Consider the following 26253-nt stretch of genomic DNA (forward strand, 5'->3'; position numbering starts at 1 on the left):
AGAACTATTTAATTCCAGCTTTTTAATGTTTTGTCATGTTCTTAAAGTATTGTATGGCTTATCAGTTGCAGTAAGTAATTTGTACCAAGTAATGATATATATGCCTTCTACTGATTTCTGAATCAATGTTTTTATTATTTTTCTTTCAACTACCTTATTTTGTATGCATTTTAATATTATAAGCCTCTTCAGTTTCTTTTTGGACATAGCATACAAATGTTGGATTTATGATAATAATGGTCTATTTTTATTGGATTAGAGCCACTAAGATTAGTTTTCTTTTCTGTTTTTTTTTTTTTTTTTGAGACAGAGTCTCACTCTGTTGCCCAAGCTGAAGTGCAGTGGCACGATCTTGGCTCACTGTAACTTCTGTCTCCTGGGTTCTCCTGCCTCAGTGTCCTGAGTAGCTGGGATTACAGTGGCTTGCCACCATGCCCAGCTAATTTTTGTATTTTTAGTAGAGACAGGGTTTCACTGTGTCGGCCAGGCTGGTCTCAAACTCCTGACCTCAAGTGATCCGTCTGCCTCAGCCTCCCAAAGTACTGGGATTACAGGCATAAGCCACTGCTCCCAGTCAAGATTAGTTTTCATATAGAAGTATTTAATTTGTCTTATTGACATGATATTTGCCCGCCTATCATTTGTGTCATTTTTGTAGCAATTTGTGTTTCTGTGCCTTTTCTATTTGAAATTTTGGAAGTGATTTTTTGTTTCATTTTCCTCTACTTTATGAATTTAGATACTTGTTTGAAGAATTGTGGATATTCAGAGGATATTTTCCATTTGGCAGCAACCTTGTATTTCTGTGTCTGCACTGCTCCCCAGGTGAAACAGCTATTTTAAATAATTTTTATTAGTGTGGAAGTAGGTTTTTGTGCCTAACTTAAGGCCAGAATTAAAATATCACAGCAATTACGCCTTGCTAAAATTTTATTTTGTTTAATCTTTAGAATATAGGATTAAGTTAGATTCTGAGTTGTAGTTTTAAGTTTCGTTTTATTATTGTTGTCATTTTGAGTGTCTGTTCCTTTTTGGGAAATTCTCAGGCTGTGTTTCTAATAGTGAAGGAAAGGAGGCAGTGGTTTTTAAGAAGAGTTAATATGTTTAATGAAATACTGCTTTCAGTCCATGAGTACAAAGCCTTGTTATTATTGGAAGTCACTTTCCACACAATGGCCAGTATTTAAAAAATGACCTATCTGAGGGTACAAATGTTCAGGTAAAACTACTATAATATAGCAGTGGTTATTAAACAAATTTCAGGGATCCTCAGAAGCCTAACTTTGTGTGTTTTTAAAATTAATTTATTTGTTTTTAATTTTTATTTTAAGTTGGGGTACATGTGCAGGACATGCAGGTTTGTTACATAGGTAAACGTGTGCCATGGTGGTTTGCTGCACCTCCTACTTGTAAGTGAGAACATGCGGTATTTGGTTTTCTGTTTCTGTGTTAGTTTGCTGAGGATAATGGAGAAGCCTAGCTTTGAGTAGTAGCTCCCTAATCTGTTTTTGTTACTTTTGTATATAACACTGGTATTCTGATGAAATTTCATTTGAAAATTTGGTTATATTGTCATTTTTGAAAAGTATGTAAACCACAATTATAGAGTACTGTATTAACTTTTGCCCAGGTAAGTGAAGCACAGTAAGGGACTTGAGAAGTTCTGCTTTCTAATATTTTTCATTTCTTCTGGGTTTGTCAGGATAAGTTATAACCTATGACAGGTATTTAATTTTTGAAAGAAAGGCATTTGGCAGTAAATACATTATTACAGTGGGAGAGCTAACCATAAAATAGAGATCAAGGCTTAAAAAGGTAGGGAACTTTCCTTTATCCGTTTTTCTTTTCCTTTTTTTTTTTTGAGACAAAGTCTTACTCTGTCACCCGTGCTGGAGTGCAGTGGTGCGATCTCAGCTCACTCCAACCTCTGCCTCCCAGTTTCAAGCGATTCTCCTGCCTCAGCCTTCCGAGTAGCTGGGATTACAGGTGTGCGCCACCTTGCCCAGCTAGTTTTTGTATTTTTAGTAGAGATGGGGTTTCACCATGTTGGACGGCTGGTCTCAAAATCCTGACCTCAGGTGATCTGCCCACCTCAGCCTCCCAACATGCTGGGATTACAGGTGTGTGAGCCACTGTGCCTGGCCTTCATTTATCTGTTTTGTTAAAATGATATATGTCTTAGTTCAATTTAATTCAATTCAATTTAATTCAATTCAATAAACATTTATTGATATCTGTCGTATTCCCAAACATTGTAGGAAGGTGCTACATATGCAAATTAGGTCTTAGAGCAGCCTCAGAGAGCTCCAGGTTTGGTATGTTTTAATCATAAACTCATTATTTTTCTAGTTTAACTATAATGAGTAACAGTTTTCTTTTGCAAAAAGGCAAGTAGCTTGGATGAGAGAAGACATACTCATTCTGGCTCATCAATTGACACTCAGTGTGAGGTTCTGTTCAGCTTTTCCCTTTCCTTCTTGTCTCTACACTTTCCCAATTCCCCGTTGCTTCTCTAGTTACTAGTTCATCTACCCCTGCTCCAATTCCTTATTATTATTATTATTTTTGAGACAGAGTCTTGCTCTGTCGCCCAAGCTGGAGTACAACGGTACAATTTTGGCTCACCACAACCTCTGCCTCCTGGGTTCAAGTGATTCTCGTGCCTCAGCCTCCCAAGTAGCTGGGACTACAGGCACACGACAACATGCCCAACTACTTTTTATATTTTTAGTAGAGATGGGGGTTCGCCATGTTTGCCCGGCTTGCCAGTCTTGAACTGGTCAGGAGTCTTGAACTCCTGACCTCATGTGATCCACCTGCCTTGGCCTCCCAAAGTGCTGGGATTACAGGTCTGAGTCACCGCGCCCATACAATTCCTTATTATTTTAATGCAATAATTTTAAAAAGAGAAAAGTATATGTAAATTTCACAGTCGGATGGGAGTAATTGGTTGGCAAACTTGCCTAAAAGTGTTTGGGACTTTTCCTTTTAGAGAGGCAGAAGAGCATAGAGCATTCATTAAGAGTGAGGGATCTAGGTGGGACACGGTGGCTTACACTGTAATCCCAGCACTTTGGGTGGGCAAGGTGGGTAGATCACTTAAGGCCAGGAGTTTGAGACCAGCCTGGCCAACATGGTGAAATGCTGTATCTAGTAAAAATACAAAAATGAGCTGGGTGTGGTGGTGCGCACCTGTATTCCTAGCTACTTGGGAAGCTGAGGCACGAGAATCACTTGAACCTGCTGGGATGCGGAGGTTACAGTGAGCTGAGGTTGCGAGCCAAGATCGTGCCACTGCACTCCAGCCTGAGCGACAGAGTGAGGCCCTGTTTCGAAAAATAAAAGAGTGAAGACTCTGGAGCTAGACTACTTAGGTTTGAATCCCTCCCATCTGCCACTCTTTAAGTCATTTCTTGTTGGGGAAAATCACTTAATCTCCTTGTGTTTCAGTTTGCTCCTCTGTAAAATGGGGAGGATCACACTAGGACTCCTCTCATAGGGTCATTATGAAGATTCAATGTGTTAGTATTTGTAAAGCTCTTAGAGTGTTGCTCGGCACACAGTAAATGTTATATACATATATTTTATTATTCCTACTCATTTACCTTCTCACTTTTGTTTTTAGGATGTTCAACCTGATAAAGAAATTGTTGTGGACACGATAATGTTCCTATGGCAGAAATGCAAATTAGGAATTCAGCGGCTCAATATATCCAGAAATGACTATGTAAAATTCACCCAGAAAATCAGTACAAACAAAGTATTCCTTTTGCATTTCCTTTCACATGTTTTTTGCTATTGCTAATTCAAGTTGCCATACACATTTCAAATCTAATTTTTTCCTATTTTTCACGTGGTTAATGACTTTCATTTGCATATATACATATATAAAGAAGATATTCTTTCTAGTGCTGAGTGACCCTTTATTTTAATGTGTGTTCCCTGCACTCCTGTTCTAATTTTGTTTGTTGTGAGGTGTGAAGAGGTGTTTCAGGCCTTTTTTTTTTTTTTTTTTTTTGGCAGAGTCTCGCTCTGTCCTGGAGGCTGGAGTAGTACAGTGGCGTGATCTCGGCTCACTGTGACCTCTGCCTCCTGGGCTCAAGTGATCCTCCCCAGCTCAGCCTCCCTAGTGGCTGGGGCTACAGGCATACACCACCATGCCCAGCAATTTTGTTTTATTTTTTTGTGGATATGGGGTTTTACCATGTTGCCCAGGCTGGTCACAAAGTCCCAGGTTCAAGCAATCTGCTCATCTCAGCCTCCTAAAGTGTTTAGATTATTATAGATATGAGCCACCACGCTTGGTCTTTTCAGGCTTTTTTTCATTTTCTTTTTTTTTTTTTTTAGATGGAGACTTGCGCTGTCATGCAGGCTGGAGTACAGTGGCACAATTTTGGCTAACTGCAACCTCTGCCTCCCAGGTTCAAGCAATTCTTCTGCCTCAGCCTCTGGAGTAGCTGAGATTACGGGCATCCACCACTATGGCCGGCTAATTTTTGTATTTTTAGTAGAGATGGGGTTTCACTATCTTGGCCAGGCTGGTCTTGAACTCCTGACCTCGTGATCTACCTGCTTTGGTCTCCCAAAGTGCTGGGATTACAAGTGCGAGCCCCTGTGCCTGGCCTCAAGATATTAAGTGAAGAATAAATATAGTATGGGCCAGGCGCAGGGGCTCATACCTGTAATCCCAGAACTTTGGGAGACCGAGGCAGGTGGATCACTTGAGGTCAGGAGTTCGAGACCAGCCTGGTCAACATGGTGAAACCCTGTTTCTACTAAAAATACAAAAATTAGCCAGACATGTTGGTGTGTGCCTGCATTCCCAGCTACTCGGGAGGCTGAGGCAGGAGGATTGCTTGAACCCAGGAGGCGGAGGTTGCAGTGAGCTGAGATCACCCCATTGCATTCCAGCCTGGGCAACAGAGTGAAACTCCGTCTCAAAAAAATAAATAAATAAAAATAAAAAATAAATATAGTGTATCTGAGGTCATATAACCTTGGTTAAATTCAAAAAGAAGATTAATAATAGAGAATACAGAGAAGTAAGAGTGTCAGGTTTTCTCCGTCCTGCAATAATATATTTAGACTATTTAAAAGAGCTACTTTATAGGAGGGAGAAGGGTGTGCATTTGAATATTATTACCTGGAAACTTAGGAGAAAAGATTTTAGTAATTACAAATATCATAGCTTTGGTAATTTGGAAGCTGCATAAGATTAGCTACATTAGTATGCATAGGTGTGATTTTTGTCATGTACTCTGTTAAGTAATAATGTGAGTACATAAATACCATTTTATCATCTCAGGTCCCAAAATGTGATAGTTGGTTTTATGTGCTAAGCTTTGGGGATACAGGCATGAAAGACAATTTCTTTCTCTCTCTCTCTTTTTTTGTTTCGAGACAGAGACTCGCTGTTTCACCCAGGCTGGAGTGCAGAGGCACGATCCTCGCCCACTGCAATCTCCACCTCTCGGGTTCAAGCGATTCTCCTGCCTCAGCCTTCAGAGTAGCTGGGATTACAGGTGTGCGCCACCACGCTGGCTACTTTTTGTATTTTTAATAGAGACGGGTTTCACCATATAGACCAGGCTCATCTCGAATTCCTGACCTCAAGTGATCCACCCGCCTCAGCCTCTCAAAGTGCTGGGATTACAGGCGTGAGCCACCATGCCCGGCCATGAAAGACAATCTAAGGCACCTGATGTGGAGCCTGAAACACCTACTTCCCCCTCACTCATAAGGAGGATGTTGATAGTAATCATAATAGCTGCTTTGAATGGACAGTGAGAACTTTTGAGGATACAGATACTATTCACTGATATGTACAAATAACAGATCATAAATTTCCCATGATGGCTATAGATGTGCAGACTCCAAACTTAAATGAATCTACTTTATGAATTTATATAAACAGATTGATTACTAAATATCATTTTAAAAGGATTACTGAGTTTTATTTATAATTAAGACATTAATAAAGAGGGGTACCTGTGTAATATTTCCATATGATTAGAACATTGTTTTTTTTCAAGGAAGTATAAGTTTTGAAAAATGTGACTATTTGTACAGTTTTATATACTCTTAATTGATTTTGCTGAGTATTTTCTCTTTTTAGTGGATTTATCTTCTGTGGCAGATAAATGAAGTAATTCACTGCTATAAAATGGAAGACATTGACATTGTGGTAGTGGCAGAAGTCACATTACGGTTAAGTGAAATATTGGAATCTTTAGGAAGCCCAGGAAGAAAATTTAAACAATCTCTAGGTAAAATGTTGGCTGAAAAATTGTATACATATGTAAATACCATATATATAGGTATGATACCAAATACAGGATAACTTCTACTAATGGAAACTAGGCACTTTAATGTTATGCTTCATTGAGGATTTATAATTAGAGATAGATAATAATACAGTTTCATCCAGTGGATGTTAGGAAGGTTTCATGCTCTCTGGTTCAATGAGGGACAAAACCCTTTTTGTTGCCGGGCGCGGTGGCTCACGCCTGTAATCCCAGCACTTTGGTAGGCTGAGGCAGGCGGATTACCTGAGGTCGGGAGTTCAAGACCAGCCTGACCAACATGGAGAAACCCCTTCTCTACTAAAAATACAAAATTAGCTGGGCGTGGTGGCACATGCTTATAATCCCAGCTACTAGGGAGGCTGAGGCAGGAGAATTGCTTGAACCTGGGAGGCGGAGGTTGCGGTGAGCCGAGATCGTGCCATTGCACTCCAGCCTGGGCAACAAGAGTGAAACTCCGTCTCAGAAAAAAAAACACAAACCCTTTTTGTCTTCTCATATTCCTTTTCTCTCCTTTTCTCTGTTCCTAATTGCTACCTACTCCCCTTTACTCCCCTCTCTTTCTTTCTTTTTTTCCTTTCTCTCTCTTTTCTTTTTTTTTTTTTGAGATGGAGTTTTGCTCTGTCACCCAGGCTGGAGTGCAGTGGCACAATCTCAGCTCACTGCAAGCTCCACCTCCCAGGTTCAAGCGATTCTCCCACCTCAGCCTCCCAAGTAGCTGGGATTACAGGTGCCCGCCATCATGCCTGGCTAATTTTTGTATTTTTAGTAGAGACAGGGTTTCACTATGTTGGCCACACTGCTTTCAAACTTCTGACCTCAAGTGATCCACCTGCCCTGGCCTCCCAAAGGTTTGGGATTGCAGATGTGAGCCACCGCACCTGGCCACCTCTCTTCTCTTTTATCTTCCTTTGTTTTCCTCCCCTTCCATTTCCCATAAGAGTGAATGCTTGAAGGAAGATTCTGTTTTGGACACTGTCTCATTCTTGGCACTCACCACATCATCTGACACAGTGTAGGAGATCAAGTAAGTACTTGTTGAATGGATCAGTGTCATTCTACTTTCTATCTCCTTTTTTATTTTCTTTCTTCTAATTCCTTCCTCTTAAAATTCTTTCTTCATTTATTGTTTCTTCTCCACTTTCTCTCTTCTTATCCTTATCATCTTTCTCTTTTTGCTTTCATTTCCTAGTCCCCCAGCCTCCATTCTTCCTGTCTCAACGCCTTTTTCTTCTCCTTCATTCTCTTCTCCATTCAGGAGATGTCTTCTCTCAAAGGATGGCCTTCTGCTCTGACCTCCTTGTTCTTTGTTCTGCCTCTGGTTGCAGCCCTGTACTGTATTTAATGGAGTGGGGATTAATGTGGAGGGCTCCATAGAGGGTATTTACTTTGCTGTTTCACCCCACTTATAGAGCATGTATGACATCTGGAGGACTCCGTAATAAAGTTATTGTTTACTCGGAGATTCACTAATCTGGCTCTGCCTGTCTTCCGCTGTTGAGTGTGGCTTTTCAGATGGAGTTTTAGAGCCATGGTTCTCAAATTTTGATTGTTATCAATATCACCTGAAAGGTTGTTAAAAACGTAAGGCCCAAGCTCCGTCCTACTTCAGGTAGCCTGGACCTTCTCAGTCTTTATTTGTTTCCCAGGTGAATTTGATATAGATCGAAGTTTGACAACCATCAGTTAAAAGTCTCTTGCCATCGAACACATTCATTGGCCTCAGGTCGTATTTCTGAAATGTCCTGGCTGAAAATGCTTTTTTTCCTTTTAAAAACTTTTGTTATGCAGAACTTTAAATATAGAGAGAAAAAATAAATCACCATTATGCATCATCCAGCACCAATAATTATCAACATCTTTTTCAATCTTATTTCATCTCTCCCTGCAACATTTCCCCCTCTATGAGTATTTTAAAACAGATATGTAATTTTTCCAGCAAATACCACCCCACCGTGTGTATGTATGTGTATCCAACTATTTATCTAACAGATAAGGATTTTTTTTTAACATAAAACCACAGTGCTGTTATTATATCTTACAAAATGGGGAATAATTCCCATGTCCCTGATTGTATTCAAAAATATCTTTTAAAGTTGGTTTGTTCCAATCAGAATCCAAACAAGGCCTACACATTGTATTTTCTTGACATGTCTCTTAAATCTATGTAATCTCTAATGGTTTCTCTCCTTCCTACTCCCCTTTCGAGACATTTATCTTTTGAAGAAACTGAGTCATTATCCTGTGGGATTTTCCACATTCTGGATTTGGCTATTTCCCTCCATGTGATGTTGGTTAACTTGCTTCTCACCTGGTAGTTAGATCTGGATGCTTACTTAGATTCTGGTGATACTTTGTTAAGAAGAATTCTTGCCAATTGTCTTATTTTTCAGCAACAGTACTTCATAGGTAGTGCTATTTACTCCCTTGCATTGAATCAGGAGGCACACCATGCCTAGTTATCCCAGTTTCTGTGCTATAAAGATTTATCTGTGAGTTCAGGTCTAGGTTGGTTCCCCAGAAGCAGGTTCTGAGATAATGATTTGAGTGAAGTGGTTTATTTGGGACTTTATCAAGGGAAGCACAGTGGAGAAGTGAGACGGGGGAGGAAAGGAAGCCCCAGGTAATGCACCGTAAGTTAATGAGAAGGCTGCTGTTGTGAGTTCAGGGCCTATTCCCATGAGGGACCTCTAGGAGCCCATATAGAACAAATACAATGAAATTGTATTTCTACAGATTTTATCTACCATTGGTAGAGGGCTGTTAGGAGACTGGGGGTAAGAAGCCAGGAGGGACTCCTAACTTCTGTCATTCCTTTTGCATTTATTACACTGCAGTCTTCAATGAAGAACTTACTTCATCACCTGTTTGGCTAGTCTGATTATTTTTGAGTATGTAATGGACATTATTATTTCTAAATATTTTGTAGAAATAATTGAGGCTTTGGATGATGTTTTTCTAGGGAAGATTTATGCTTGCTTTTAAAACTAGATGCATGAAGGCACTAATACTCTAGGATCCCATTATTCCAGTTTGAGGGATTAAGATATTTTGAAGATGAAATGCTTTCTCCTTGAAGATCTATTTCCAGTCCACCCTAACTTCTTTTGCTTCTCATCTTTGGTGGGCCCTGGATACCAATCCCTGTTGCTTTTCTCTCAAGGCTATCAGAGGTATCACTCAGTTTCTCAGCTTCTCTCTCCAGAATTGACATAAGCCCCAGTGGGAAAAGTAGCTCTGATGTGTTCTATACTTTCTGTCCTCCCTTTCCAAGATTCAGATGTGACTCTGTGATACTATGATATATATATATATATATCTATGCAGTTGACCCTTGAACAACATGAGGGTTAGGGGCACCCATCCTAAATCCATGTTTTGGCTCCTCCAAAACTTAACTCCGATAGCCTGCTGTGGACTGGAAACCTTCCCAATAACATAAACCATCAATGAACACATGTATTTTGTATGCTATATATATATAAATAATTATTTTTGTCCACAGTTCCTGGCTCATGACTCCCATAGTTCTCATTCCTAAGTGACTAAAACAACAAGCATACCTTTTGTTCAAGAGTGGCTTTTTGTCCTTGGTTCCTGAAGTAGTTTCAGATCAGCTTTGGAGCATTAAAAGTGAAAGAGAGTCTTTTGTTACAATGTTAGAGCACGTTAGGCCTCAGAAGCAGACCTCAGAAAACAATCTCTCTCTTTCTCTCTTTCTCTCTCTCTCTGACTTTCTACTTTCCTCCTTTCACCTGCTCCTTTTTCTCTCCAAGGATGGCCATAAGGATGGCCATAGAAACTTTCTATGGAGAGAAAAAGGAGCAGGTGAAAATATAATCTTCTCCTGCCTCTCTGTCTTGGAGTTGATCATAAAGAAATTCTCTGACCTACCTTATCTGACTGTAGGACATAAGACTCATTTCAGAAGGGGTCCTGCCCCATACCCAGGAGGAAGGAATGTGGTACAGCAAGGCCAAGAGGAATCTGAACAGACAGGCCTTGCTGGGTATCTTAGTCCATTTTCTGTTGCTTATAACAGAATACCCGAAACTGAGTAATTTATAAAGAAAAGGACCTTATTTCTTACAGTTGTGGAGGCTGAGAAATGCAAAGTCTAGGGGCTGCATCTGGTGAGGGCTTTCTTACTCATGGAGACTTTCTGCAGTGTCTGAGGTGGTGCAGGGCATCAATGATAGGGGGCTGAGGAAGCTACCTCAGGAATCTCTTCCTTTTCTTTTTTTTTTTTTTTTTCCTTTGAGACAGAGTCTCACTCTTTCACCCAGGCTGGAGTGCGGTGGCACGATCTTGGCTCACTGCAGCCTCCGCCTCCTGGGTTCAAGTGATTCTCTCGCCTCAGCCTCCCGAGTAGCTGGGATTACAGGCATGAGCCACCACGCCAGCTAATTTTTTTTTGTATTTTTAGTAGAGACAGAGTTTCACCATGTTGGCCAGGCTGGTCTTGAATTCCTGACCTCAGGTGATCCACCCGCCTCGGCCTCCCAAAGTGCTGAGATTACAGGTATGAGCCACTGCACCCGACCTCTTCCTCTTCTTATAAAGTCACCAGTCCAGTCGGGGTGGGGGGTTAGGGGAAGGATAGCATTAGGAGAAATACCTAATATAGATAATGGGTTGATGGGTGCAGCAAACCACCGTGGCACGTGTATACCTATGTAACCTGTGCGTCCTGCACATGTATCCCAGAACTTAAAGTATAATAAATTAAAAAAAGATACAAAACTCTGAAATGACATAAAACAGGACCAGTAAGTAAAATATGAGTGAGTGTAAGGTATTTAAAAAAAAATAAACTTAATATATTTCCAGAAAAAAAAAATAAAGTCACCAGTCCCACTCCCATGATAACTCATCAATCCATTAACCTGTTAATCCATTAGTCTATGAATGAGTTAGCCTATTCATGTGAGGAGAGCCCTCGTGACCCAGTCATCTCTTATGGGATCCATCTCTCAATACTACCACATTGAGGATTAAATTTCAACATGAGTTTGGAGGAGACAAATATTCAAATCATAGCAATGGGCTTCTAAAGGGTATTAGATCATACCCTTTTTGTCCAATCACATTTCTGCACAGCTGTACATCCGTCAATTTATGCGTATCTAATGAAGTCTCCATAAAAGGTCCATGAGGACATGGTATAGAGAACTTCTGGATAGCTGAGCACTTGGAGGTTCCTGGGGGGTGGTGGTCCTGAGAGGGCAAGGAAGTGCCATACCCCTTCCTTTATGCCTTGTGCTATGTATCTCTTTATCTGTATCCTTTGTAATAACCTTTATGATAAAATGATAAACATAACTGTTTCCCTGAGTTCTGTGAGCCACTCTTGCAAATTAATCAGACCCAGGAAGGGGACCATGGGAACCTTAGTTTGTAGCCAGTTGGTCAGAAGCACAGGTAAAACCAGCTGGGGCTTGTGGTCAGCTTTGGAAGCAGGGAGCAGGGTGGGGGGAAGCAGCAGTCTCATGGGACTGAGTCCTCAATCTGTGTGATCTGACTCTATCTGCAAGGTAGTGTTGGAAGTGAACAGGGTTGGAGAATACCCAGCTGGTGTCCACTGCAGAATTGGTTGCATGTTTGGTATGTGGGGACCCCCCCACTCCACATTTGGTCACAGAAATCTGTGTTGATTGTTGTGGCATGAGAACAGGGAAAAATTGTTTTTTTTCTCCACACTTCCTTCCTAAGATCCTGGCCATGCATGTATGTATGTATGTATGTATGTATTTATTTATTTTCACCATCTTCTTAGCTTGTAGATTTAAAAATATATAGTTTCCAGCTTTTCTTCAGCCAAGAGAATTTTTCTACATTATCCATTACTGATTACTTTTTAAAAATGTCTATTTCTGGCCGGGCACAGTGGCTTATGCCTATAATCCCAGCACTTTGGTAGGCTGAGCCAGGTGGATCACATGAGGTCAGGAGTTCAAGACCAGCATGGCCAACATGGTGAAACCCTGCTTCTACTAAAAATACAAAAATTAGCCAAGCATGGTGGCATGTGCCTTTAGTCCCAGCTGCTCGGGAGGCTGAGGCAGGAGAATCACCTGAACCTGGGAGGTGGAGGTTACAGTGAGCCGAGATCACACCACTGCACTCTAGCCTGGGCAACAGAGTGAGACTCCATCTCAAAACAAACAAACAAACAAACAAAAAAAGAAGTCTATTTCTTACTTAATGTTATTGTTTTATTTACTAGTTACTGTGGGGGAGATTATTGTTTTATATCATTATAAATGGGCTAAATAAAATTTAAGTTATTGATTCTTTGTCAACATGTTTCATTTCTGAAGAGCTAATCAATATTGGAGCATAATCCATTTATACATTTGAAAACTTCTATATTTATGTAATGAGAGGTTGTCCCCATTTACATATATAAATTCTTATAACTTCTAAGAATGTTATTCTTAGCACCTTGTTGCCACATAAAACATAAAGTACAAGTCTTCTCTGATATTTGTCCAAATTGATGACGTTTCTATGCTGTTATTTTCTGAAAGCTTATTTATTTATTTATTTATTTATTTATTTATATTTTGAGATGAAGTCTTGCTCTGTCGCCCAGGCTGGAGTGACAGTGGCTTGATCTTGGCTCACTGCAACCTCTGCCGTCTGGGTTCAAGCAGTTCTCCTGCCTCAGCACCCCCTAGTAGCTGGGATTACAGGCATGCGCCACCACGCCTGGCTAATTTTTGTATTTTTAGTAGAGGTGGGGTTTCATCATGTTGGCCAGGCTGGTCTCGAACTCCTGACCTCAGGTGATCTACTTGCCTCGGCCTCCCAAAGTGCTGGGATTACAGTTGTAAGCCGCCGCACCTGGCCTCTGAAAGATTTTAAATGGACCTTATAGAATACAGAGAAAGATGATATTGATTTGTTGATATATATTTGATTTGGTTTGTTACAAGATTTTTAAAAAATTACCTTATAGAAGAAAAAAATTTAATTACATGGAGTAAATAATTTGGTGCTTAGTCACATTCTAGTGTGAATCATTTCTAAGATTATGGGTAATTAAAAAGTAATTAATTTAGCATAAAGTTTTTTATGATTATGATTCACTGCTATATTTCCATTTTTCTCTTTCCTCCTTTTTATTCCTTTGGTCCTTCCTTCGTTTCCTCCTCGCTCTTGCCTTGTCCTCTTCCTCTTCTTACTTTTCCTTTTTTTTTAATCTCCTCTTTTTCCTTCCCTGCCATCCTTCATTGCCTTCCTCTTTTCTTTCTTTTCCAGACGTACCTTTAAGAGAAGGGACTAATGAATTCCCTGGAGCTCCAAAAGGGACCACAAGAATTCTTCCAATATTACAGGTATTACTACATATTTAGAAAATTTAGGTGAAACATGAATTTTTATTTTCAAATAATATTAAATTTGTAAATGCATAATGGTTAATTGTAGAAATAATTTTGAATATTTAAAATTTGAGGATTATATGGTTTTATATATTGAGAACTATAGGGACATTTTTCTACCTTTTATGAAGAATATTGTAATGAAGCCCCATTATAATTTACTATTTCCTCATATGCTAGCTTAAGAAACAAAATATTACTAGTATAGATAAAACTCACCTTCTCTGCTAACCTCTCTTGATCACCTTGCCTTTCCCCTACCTAGGAGTAACCCCTGTCCTCAATAATAATGTCTTCAAGATATTTGTATAAAAGATATTTATATAATACAGAGATGTAAATGACTTTTCTTGACTTTTAATAACATGCCACCACCCCTCACATTTATATTTGGGAGCCCTCTGAAATATAAGAATAAGTGCTAATTTTAAAAGTGTTATTTTATCTATTCTCTTCCATACTTGGTATAATAGATAAAGTCCTAAGAAATGGTACCAATCAAATGCCATCATGAATGTACAGGAGGACTGTGGGGTCATTCTGAATTTACTTTCCAAATGCATGTTCCTCTTCTAATGCTAAGTTTCAGGGGATGCAAACTGCGTACTTTATGCTGTCTTGTGTCTTCTGAAGAGAGCTAGATTTGAGAAATCTTAAATTGAGAACAGAGACTGACTTGCATAAGAGATATGAGGTGGCATAATAGCTGTCTGCCAATGTTTTTCCCAGGGATCACTCACAGTGTCTGCTAAGTATGAAGCTTCCTATTTCTCACTCCAGACATGTGCAATCATAACTTCAGGTGTGAGATTCTTAAAAGTTCCTCCGGTAGATTTTTTTTTTTTTGAGGCGGAGCCTTGCTCTGTTGCCCAGGCTGGAGTGCAGTGGTGCGATCTCAGCTCACTGCAACCGCTGCCTCCCGGGTTCAAGCGAGTCTCCTGCCTCAGCCTCCCGAGTAGCTGGGATTACAGGTGTGTGCCACCACGCCTGGCTAATTTTTTGTATTTTTAGTGGAGATGGGGTTTCACCATGTTAGCCAGGATGGTATCGATCTCCTGACCTCGTGATCTGCCCACTTCAGCCTCCCAACGTGCTGGGATTACAGGTGTGAGCCATCGCACCCAGCCTCTCTGGTGGATTTTTAAGGACATTAGAGTTTGAGAATCACTGGCTTATGGGCTAGCACTTATTCTCTGAGGCAGAGTAGGGCAGATATAGAAATCCTACTCATAGGTACAGAGTGCTAGATTTTGCCTTGAGAGAGAAATTTTCTGGCAATTAAAACCACTATAAGAAATGGATTTCTTTTAAGGTGGCAATTTTCCCACAACAAAGAAACAAGAGACCATTTATGAACTTTTGATATTATTATTTAAATAAGAAAAATGTACCCTCTCTGAAAGATGATTTATTACCATCTGCTGGGAAATCGTCAAAATAAATACAGAGAAGTCTGTGATGACAACAGTGTGAATTGTACCCCCTAAAGTTATGCAATACACAATCTGCTCAGCTGTACTGAGCATATGGTAGACATAGTTTCTTTGGCATGGTCGAAGAGCGTAGCATTTGGTGTGGAAACCTGTGGTTGAGTTCGGACTCTGATATTGACTATTTGTGTGATTCTGAATGAATTATTTTGTCTTTTTGAGTATAAGTATCCTCATCTGGAAAATTATAATAGTACCTATTCCACTGAGTTGTTATATAGTTTAAATGAGATATTTGTAATATGGAAACTAGTACCTGGCACATGATAGCTGCTGTTTTTCTGTTATGTCTTATGTAAAGCACTGAATCTCAACTTAGGTTTTTTGACTCACTGAAAGGGGAATGGAGTTGGGGGGAAAAATGACAGTTTATTGTAAGGAGAATCCACAATTCATATGTTCACCCAGCAGAATCTGTAGGTGGGATAAATTATATAACTTGCATATATACATGCTACTATTTAAAAATGTATGAGACGCTATTGTGATTAAATGAAAGAAAACTTATTTTAAAGTTTTGCTGAACACAGAGCATTTCTTTCTTCAACAAATGAGTTATAAAATTATAACTAATTTGTATCTACCTTATACTGGGCTATGTCAACTAAAAGATTTTTAGTAAAACATTTAGCCCTATACCTGGAGTATGTTTTAGTTAAATGTTGACTGTGATGAGGATGATGAAGATCATAAAGATGAAGATGGTGGTGGTAGTGATGGTGATGATGATGATGATAGAATGTGAGTGTGTGGAGTCTTCAAAATTTTTTGATGTTCAAAAGATATCCTGGCTGGGCACGGAGGTTCACACCTGTAATCCCAGCACTTTGGGAGGCCGAGGTGGGCAGATCACTTAATATCAGAAGTTTGACACCAGCCTGGCCAACATGGCAAAACCCTGTCTTTACTAAAAATAAAAAAATTAGCCAGGCGTTGTGGTGCCTGCCTGTAGTCCCAGCTACTTGGGAGGCTGAGGTGCAAGAATTGCTTGAACCTGGGAGGCGGAGGTTGCAGTGAGCTGAGATCGCACCACTGCACTCCAGCATGGGCAACGAAGTGAGACTCTGTCTCTCTCTCTCTCTCTCTCTCTATATATATATATATATATATCCTTATATATATATATATAAGGATATCTTTAGAGACTTCTGTTTCTAGCAAAATGGCAAGATGACTTGAACATCCTCCTGGGAGAAAACACTTAGAGATTTTGGACAGATTTGAACAAATATCCTCAAGCATGTTGCAGAGCTCATGAGAAAGTAAGGTAAATCCCAGGGGCCAAAATAGAAAAGGGAACTGAAAACTAGCATGGTAAGTTTATGAGTGGATGCTGCAGTAGGTTGATGGGCATAGTTATTATACAAAGATGCTTAGATTTTTGACAACCATCCAGGGACGAGCGATGAGGCTTGGGCACATGAAAGATGGGAGTTAGAAAGGAGACTTGTACATAAAGTTAGAACCTACAAAAGATTATTATATCCTAGGAAAAGGTAGACTAGGAAAAAATCTCTGGCCTGGGGGTGGTGGCTCACTCCTTTTATCCTAGCCCTTTGGGGAGGCCAAGGTGGGTGGATCGCTTGAGCCCAGAAGATTGAGACCAGCCAGGGCAATATGGTGAAACCATGACTCTGCAAAAAAAAAAAAAAAAAAATTAGCTGGGTGTGATGGCATGTGCCTGTAGTCCCAGCTACTTGGGAGACTGAGGTGGGAGGATCACCTGAGTCTGGGAAATCAAGGCTGCAGTGAGCCAAGATCGTGCCACTGCAGTCTATTCTAGGCTGGAGTGAGACCCTGTTGCATAACAAAACAAGACAAGCCAAAAAGCCTCCCCAAAACCAAAAAATCCTGCCTCTGCCTATGTATATAAGGAGATACCTCAACTTGGGTAGTGAGAAGAGGAGTGGATAGGAGAAAATTCCTCCTCCTAATGATTTATAATCTTGGGACCTGCCCTCAAGTAGGTTTTTAATTTGAATTTACACTACTTGGGTTACTTAAGAATCTTCCTGAGCCTGCAATTCTTGAATGTGTGTGTGTGTTTGCATGTGTGTGTGTGTGTGTGTGTATGTATCGTGTAAAATTGTTTATATTCTAGGAATGCCAGGATGATTTAACACTAGAAATATATAGTGCAATACATTGCATTAGCTGATGAAAGGAAAACATGTGACTGCTTCACTTAGACAAAGAGACGCAAAAAAAGCATTTGATAATATTCAACAACCATCTTCTTTAAAAACAACCATCCTTAAAAAAATAACTCTTAGTAGTTAGGAATATACAAGAACCTCTGTATCTAATAAAGGGTGTCATCCAAAGACCTTGAGTAAATGCTATACCTATGGTAAAAGATTAAAAGCAGCCCTTTAATAGTGGTGTAACCATATAAAGATATCTGTCATTCTTCTGTTCAGCATGTCCTGGAAGTCTTAGACAGATAAGTAAAAAAAGAAAGCAGAGAAAAGGTGTAAGAACTGTAAAGAAAGTATCAACTTTGGGCTGGGCATGGTGGCTCATGCCTGTAATCCCAGCACTTTTGGAGGCCGACGTGGGTGGATCACCTGAGGTCAGGAGGTTGAGACAAGCCTGACTTACATGGAGAAGCCCCGTGTCTACTAAAAATACAAAATTAGCTGGGCGTGGTGGCGCATGCCTGTTATTCCAGCTACTTGGGAGGCTGAGGCAGGAGAATTGCTTGAACCTGGGAGGTGGAGGTTGCAGTGAGCTGAGATCATGCCATTGCACTCCAGTCTGGGCAACAAGAGTGTAACTACATCTCAAAAAAAAAAAAAAAAAAAAAAAAAAAAAAGAAACTATCAACTTCGTGCTTATTCACAGACAAGTACGATACATTGCAGCATATTTAGTAATAGTAATCTTTTTTGTTGTTGTTTTTTGAAACAGGGTCTCACTCTGTCACCCAGGCTGGAGTGCAGTGGCATGATCAGGGCTCACTGCAGCCTCCACCTCCCGGGTTGAAGTGATTCACATGCCTCAGTCTCCCAAGTAGCTGGCACTACAGGTCCTCACCATCATGTCCGACTAATTTTTGTATTTTTTGGTAGAGACATGGTTTCAGAGTGTTGACCAGGCTGGTCTTGAACTCCTGACTTCAGGTGATCCGCCTGCCTTGGCCTCCCCAAGTGCTGGGGTTACAGGCATGAGCCACTGCTCCTGGCCTTAGAAATAGTAATCTAAATGTCCATTGGCAGAAGAGTGGATAAATTGTGATATATTCCTCCAAGTAATACCATTTCATTGTAGCTATGAGGATGAATGAACTGGAGTAGGCTTGTACTAAAGTAAACTTGGCATCATTGCAATTCCCTTCTATAATTACCTTCGCATTATAGGGGGGAAACCTGGAACTATATTTCCAGTGTCTCATTTCTGTACAGTTTTAAATTAGTCTTCCAATGAGGGGCATTTGCATGAATCTGTAATGCAGAAGAGAAGAGATAGTTCTTAATCCACAGTGTCAGATGGATGATATGAGTTTACCAGGTATGCTGAGCAAACTCTTGGAATTCACCTGCTTCAGTGTAATAGGTGCTTGAGGTTGTTGTCAGCTACCTTCTAGAGTCTTAGGTTCACAGAGGCTTCTGAGCAAACTCTTGAGAATCACATGAAGCAAAATTGTCACTGGCACCTCTCTTGATCTTGGCTCTTCCATGCCTTGCAATGGTGATGAACACCTCTAATTCTGTGTATTAAGTCTTCTTTTGCTTGAAATATGTAGAGTAGTTTTGCGTTCATAACCAATCCCTGACTGACCCATTGAGTTACATATACCAGCAGAAATAAGTTTCAACAACATATGGTTGAGTTTTAAAAGGAGCCTACAGAATTTTATAAGAAAGAATTAAAAATATGCAAAGTGATATTGCATATGGTTAAGGATACATATACATGTAGTAAAAGTTTAAAAACATGCAAAAATAGTAAAACCAAATTCAAGGACAGTGGCTACCTCTCAGAGGAGTGGCACTGTGGACAGTTATATAGGGGATTTAAATTACATGCATATATCTGTATGCTTTATTTCCTTAAAAAATCTGGAAAAATATGGAAAATTTGAAAGTTTGGGCAAAACTGGTTGCTTTTTATATTATTCTCTATATTTGCCTCTCTGTGAGAATGATTACATTAAAAAGCATTTAGTTTTTGAAAATCATTATGCAGACTAATATAGACTGTTGGGTTGATGGACTCTAAATTTCTAGTCTGAGATTCTGAAATTGTTTTTAAAAATGCTTTTCAAATTAGATATGTGAAAGTGACAAACTATGTGAACTCTATTTTAAAAATTTACCTGTATTTGGTACAATCAGAATTTTGCAAACCATAAGTGGAAGTTATATGTATTAATACATGTTTGTGAAAGGCTTAATTTGTATCTGGAAAAATGGTGAAATTTATTTATTATTTTCACCCATATTGATAGCACTCCACATTTAGTCACAGATAAATACATTTACTTAGAAACATAAGATTGTTAATGTTAGACTATTTAAATTTCTGTTATATGGTTTTGAATTATTGTCAAAAATTGGAAATGTTGCATTTGATTTTCCCTTAAGTTTTATTTTTCTTTTTTGTTTATAAAATAATTTTAGAAAAATCCTGTGGAACAGTTACTTTTTGCTTATAAACTTCTTGACAAAGCAATCGGCGGAGTAAATTTGAATTGCATGTTAACCTCTTTGCCAAATGGATCATCAGTAATTGACCACTACTATGCCAAGGTAAGAATAGAAAAGTCTTAAATTAGATTGAAGTGTTACTTAACTGGGAAGAGGACTGGCCTTGAAAGTACGTAATTAAAGCATGACTTGTAGTGGCTTACCTCTCATAGGCCAGAAATATATTTCCCTCTTCCCAGAAGAGATCTAGGAGAGTGAGGAGTCTTTGAATTTGTTAATGAAGAGGACACTGATGAATTCTAAGGGCATATTTATTAGTGTTTAAGCTAACTGCAAAGGACTAAGAAGCTAGCAGGATGTAATGGTTAAAAATAAGATGATGATAACTTGAGTGATAATAGTATACAGCTGTTTTTGTGTGTTTTGATAACCATATTTCTTTTTATTTCAACTCTGTTGGACCAAAGCGTACCCACCATATAGATGGAGATACTTACAAACCACTTGCCTCAAATAGTTTCATGATGGATTTGCATCTTGAACTAATTCAAGCTCAGCATCGAATAGCTGTTGTGCTTCTGGACAAATTGCAAGGTAGTAGTCATTAAAGCAAGTAACTATTCTGAATCAATTTTAAGTCAGACTCCAGTATAGAATCAATTTAATTTGAAAACTGTGTTCTTGTCGACTGACATTTTCAGATAAATTTCATTTTTTTCTACTTTCCTAATTAATATCAATAAAAACATGATTAAATCTTTCCTTATTGCTTTACACTTTGCATATTAAATCAGTTTTTAAGAAGATCTTAAAAAGTTTAATTAATTATGTGTGTTTGTGTTATAGTAAATTAAGTTTTGTTAATTCAACCAAGCAAATATTTATTGAGTACCTACTAAAATCCAGGCATCATATTAGGCTAGGTACAAATAAGACAGTCTCTACTTTTGAGCTTCTAGATAAGTAAGCCAACTATATCAGTTGAGATTGATACATTTTGTAATAGGGGTGGGCTCAAAGTATTACAGGCACACAGAAATATCTATATCAAATAAGAAAGTCAGGGATGAGTTCCTGGAAGGGATGTGTAAAGCATTCAAATCATATTGTATGTAGAGCTACATAGATTTATTCAAATCCTGGTTAATTTAAGAGTGGGCAATGTAGACACACTGCTGATTAGTGCAGGAAGATGAAAAAATATTTATACTGAATTCTAGCCAATGCAAGAAGATAAGAAAAATAAAGATATAAGGATTAGAAAAGAAGAAACAAAACTGTTATTTCCAGATTATGGTGATTGTCTACCTAGAAAATGCAAAAGAAACTATCAGTATGAACAAAAATAATAATATATAATATATAACATGTAATATATAATATGTAATTTCTATAGGACAGCAACAAGCAGTTAGCAAATATAATAAAAAGACAACTTTTTAAATCAATAAAAACTGTAAGGTACCAAGGGATCCAGTCTAACCAAAGAGCTACAAGTATGCAAAAAATTTTAAGACTTTACTGAAAAATGTTAAAGAACAATATAAATGAAGGTAGATTGTGTTTATTGATAAGAAGACCAAATAATCAGAAAGATTATTCTGATTTCAGTTTTCTTCAAATAGATCTATAGACTCAATGCAGTTTCAATAAAAATTCCAGTAGGATTTTTTTTTGGTAGATCTTTACAATCTTTTTACAAAATGTAGGTAGAAGACATAAATAGCTAAGACATTCCTGAAGGAAAAAAATCAGGTGAGTGTAGGGGATCTTGCTCTAATGTAATTCAAGGTTTATTTTAAAGTGATAGAATACCTCATATTCATTGGATAATTGGATATCCATATGGATAAAACCAAATTAACTGTGGTAAACTGTTCCCTCCAACTTTTTGTTTAACAATTTTTGAACCTTCAGTAAGTTGAAAGAATAGTGTAGTGACCATCCACATAACCTTCACCTAAATCCACCGATCACGACATTTTGCCACATTTATTGTCTTTCTCTTTACATGCACATATAAATATAAATACACATATATAAATACATATATATGTAAATACATATATTTGTATATCTATGTATATACATCTATAGATGTATATACCTATGATATCAATATATTATGTATGTGTAGAGATATATACATATACATGCACATATCCATATGCTGAGAAGTCGCAGACATTATGATATATTTTAGCCCTGAAAACTTTAGTATTTATCACCTAATGATGAGGGCATTCTCTCAAATAACCATAATACCATTATCACTCTGAAGAAAGGTAACACTGATAAAAAATATTATTGATTATACAGTCAATTATTTTTCAGCATCCAATTGATCATTTGTTTACTTTTATGTAATATGATTTTGGTGTCTTGTCTAAGAACTCCTTACCTAACCCCAGATCATGAAGATTTTCTTACATTTTCTTCTAAATGTTTTATAGTTTTACATTTTTAATTGGCATATAGTAATTGTACATATTTATGGGATACATGCAGAATTTAGCATGTGCATACAATGTACAAAACTCAACCCAGGGTAATTAGAATATTTATCATCTCAAACATTTATCAGTTATTTGTGTTGAGAACATGTGAAATCTTCTAGCTATTTTGAAATGTGAGATAAATTATTGTTAACTATAGCCACCCTATTGTCCTATTGAACACTAGAACTTTTTTCTTCTATTTAACAATATGTTTGTACTCATTAAGCAATCTCTCATTATCCCCACACCCCCAATCCCTTCCCAGCTTCTGGTAACTGTCATTCGACTCTCTACCTCCATGAGATAAACTTTATTTTTTAGCTCTCACATATGTCTGAGAACATGCTCTATTATGCATCTAATTTTCAGATTGCCATAATTGTTCCCAAATATCCTTTTTGGGGAAAATGGGTTTTATTTAAAATGATCTAGGAAGTAATCAAAAATCACTTATTGCATTTGGTTGTTGTATTCTTCCTTAATCTAGAATAACTCCTCCAACTTCTTTTTTTTCTTTCATAACGTTGATATTTTTGAAGACATGTTCCACAATCTGATCTTTCCTAGTAGTTTCCTCATGACCATGCAGGTGATGCTGTTTATATCCCATTGTATCACATTAGATTGCACACATTGGCTATTTGTTTTATCATTGGTGAGGCAAAGTGCTATTGTTTTATTAAGCTGATGTCTGCCAGATCTCTGCATTGTAAATGTCCCTCTCCCCTTTGTAGTGAAAAACTAATTGGTGCTGTTGGTGATGTAGGAATGAATATCTTGTTCCCCAACAGACTTTCACCCAATGATCTTACTCTCCGTTGGTGAACCTTCCTGAATTAATTGTTAGTGTTTGTACGTGATGATTTTCTAATTGAATTATTCCTTCTAGATTTATTTGGTAACATTCTTTTGTAAACAAGAGCTGTCCCCACTTTGCCTCTTTTAATTTTTTGAGTAACACTATGGATCAGATTCCTTTTTTACTAATCTTTTAAAGTCACTTGCCATCATTGTTCTTTGTGATGCTTAAAGTCGTAAATTTTGCCAGTGGGAGGGAGGCCCTTCATACTGGATCCTGTGTTCCTTTGATATGTCCCTGATATGGTTTGGCTGTGTCCCCACCTGAATCTCATCTTGAATTCCCACATGTTGTGGGAGGGACCCGGTTGGAGGTAATTGAATAATGGGGGCAAGTCTTTCCCATGCTGTTCTCATGATAGCGAATAAGTCTCACAAGATCTGATGGTTTTATAAAGAGGAGTTCCCCTCCACAAGTTCTCTCTCTGCCTGCTGCCATCCATGTGAGATGTGACTTGCTCCTCTTTGCCTTCTGCCATGATTGTGAGGCTTCACTAGCCACATGGAACTGTAAGTCCATTAAATCCTTTTTCCTGTATAAATTACCCAGTCTCAGGTATGTCTCTATCAGCAGCATGAAAACACACTAATATAGTCCCCATTATTCTTTGAGTTTTTTTTGCTTTCTCTACAACAAAATATTCTAGACTTATCTTTTGCTTTCTCTACCCCCAGATCTGGAATAAGCTATTTTTCCAATGATATTTGGTACCTTTTGGTAGGAAATGGTATTTAGAAACCAAGATCTGTAAGCTAAGAGTGCTCATTGCTATTGGGATGTCAATGGCTCCTTTTAGTAGCTAGAGCTAAGAAATACACGCACACACACACACACACACATATATGTGTGTGTGTGTATATATATATGTGTATATATATTTAAATCACAAGTTCTTTTTTTTTTTTTTTTTTGAGATGGAGTCTCACTCTGTTGCCCAGGCTGGAGTGCAGTGATGTGATCTCGGCTCTCTGCAACCTTGGCCTCCTGGGTTCAAGCAATTCTCCTGCCTTAGCTTCCCAAGTAGCTGGGTCTACAGGCATATGCCAACATGTCCCGCTAATTTTTGTACTTTTAGTGGAGATGGGGTTTCACCATGTTGGCCAGGCTGATTTCAAACTCCTGACCTCAAGTGATCTGCCTGCCTAGGACTCCCAAAGTGCTGGGATTACAGTTGTGAGCCACTGCGCCTGACCACAAGTTCTTTTTGGTATCTCCAATTCTAACACTAAAAGGTTTCTCCTTACCTTCTCCATTTTTGTATTTTCCTTCTCCCATATTGAGCATTCTGGTTCCTAACAACATCAGTGTAATTACTCATTTGTTTTATCCTGGCAAATTAACAGAGTACTTTCAAAATTATTAAACCAATACTGCTATTAAAAACCTACTAAGTAAATTAAGGATTTATTTGCAGTTCATTTTGTCTCTAGAAAATATCATACATCAGAGAACTATGTCCAAATTTACTTGAATTAATTTGATTTTTAGATTTTTTTTCAATTTGATATGGACTTGTGACTGCTTTTTTTGTATTTGCATTCTGTGGTGTTTTATTTTTTATTTTTTATTTTATTTTATTTTTTTGAGACAGTCTTACTCTGTCACCCAGGCTGGAGTGCAGTGATGTGATTTCAGCTCACTGTGACTTCTTGCCTCCAAGGTTCAAGTAATTCTCCTGCTTCAGCCTCTCAAGTAGCTGGGACTACAGGCATGTGCTACCACACCTGGCTAATTTTTGTATTTTTTTTTAAGTAGAGATGGGGTTTTGCCATGTTGGCCAGGCTGGTCTCAGAACTCCTGACCTCAAATGATCTGTCTGCCTTGGCTTCCCAAAGTGCTGGGATTACAGGTGTGAGCCACTATGCCCTGCCTGCATTCTGTTTATATAAAATTTCCTTTTTCCCCCATACTTTTATTTTTTTATACTCTTCATCTTTTTACATTTTATTTTAAACATTAACATAGTTTCAAAAACTACTTCTCCTATGACCTGCTGGGTGTAGAGGGAAGCAAGTAATAATTAAAATATCTCTGTGGCATCATGTATAAGTTGAAAATTTGATAAAGTTTTTTCTAATACATAAATGAATTACTTAGCATAATAACCTTGAACATGTTCTGAGCTGAAAATATTTGGTTCAGAAATATGTTTCAAAATGTAAATAGAATTTTTGTGTCGGGTTTTAAGAAACTAGCCCATGATTCTCACGTAGTAACTGTATTATTTCCTTTAGTGGAGGATTAGAGTTTTTTTTTTTTTTTTTTTTAACTCATGGAGTTACTAAATACCTCTTCCTCTAATTGTCATCCATAAGTCTTTGAAGACCAAATGAGTTTTGATCATAGACCACTTAAAGATATTGATGCAAGACTTAAGTTCAAATGTAAATGGAATTAGTTATTATTTCCTTGCAATATCTCTGGGTTTCCTTGATTTTATTTTTTTGGCTTTATTGAATTGCCATCCTAGCACAGCTGATCACTTTGTTCCCCTACCTTGTTTTTCTTTAGTATGCTGTTGCCAGACTAATGTTCCCTACATTAGCATTCTTATTCAATAATGGTTGCCTGTTGATGACCATGACATAAATATGATGCATCTGTATCTGGCATTCAGAATTTTTTTGCAGTCTCATCCTTCTTATCTCCAACAATTATAATCAGGAAAGCTTAATTAGCATTTATAATATCGTTGGTATTGAGAGAATGATGCACTATTTTCTGCTCTGCATTACTATCTCCATGCAGATGTTTCCTTACCCTTTGCCACTGCAGACGTGTTCTATTCTTTAATGGTGTCTGTTAACATCTTTTCATGAATCAATTACCATCACATGGTGGCTCATGTGCATTAGCACAAATAATTAAAACTCAGTAAAAGGGGTTTACTGTAAGGTTACTATAGCTACCCTCGCATACCTCCAAGGACCAAAAGGTTACCAGGTCTCTTAAGGACCAGACCTGAAAATCAAGAATCAGTGCTACAGTTTCCATCTTCCTGGGCTAGTATAGCTGTATCCTTTTTTCCCCTCATCCACATTCCTGTCTTTACTGAACCACCATGATGGTC

General features: G+C 38.3%; 1 protein-coding gene across 1 annotated transcript in view; it reads left to right on the top strand.

Moving 5' to 3' along the window:
• The window catches only part of CFAP54 (cilia and flagella associated protein 54), a 377376-nt gene that overhangs the window by 54556 nt on the left and 296567 nt on the right, over positions 1 to 26253 (top strand). Inside the window, exons 12-17 of the mRNA XM_015431414.4 lie at positions 740 to 825; positions 3626 to 3760; positions 6116 to 6266; positions 13566 to 13642; positions 19800 to 19928; positions 20294 to 20420. Of these exons, the coding sequence (XP_015286900.3) occupies positions 740 to 825; positions 3626 to 3760; positions 6116 to 6266; positions 13566 to 13642; positions 19800 to 19928; positions 20294 to 20420 (705 nt within the window). The remainder of the gene's footprint in view (positions 1 to 739; positions 826 to 3625; positions 3761 to 6115; positions 6267 to 13565; positions 13643 to 19799; positions 19929 to 20293; positions 20421 to 26253) is intronic.

This window comes from Macaca fascicularis, chromosome 11 (genome assembly GCF_037993035.2).
Source record: "Macaca fascicularis isolate 582-1 chromosome 11, T2T-MFA8v1.1".
Taxonomy (NCBI): Eukaryota; Metazoa; Chordata; class Mammalia; order Primates; family Cercopithecidae; genus Macaca; species Macaca fascicularis.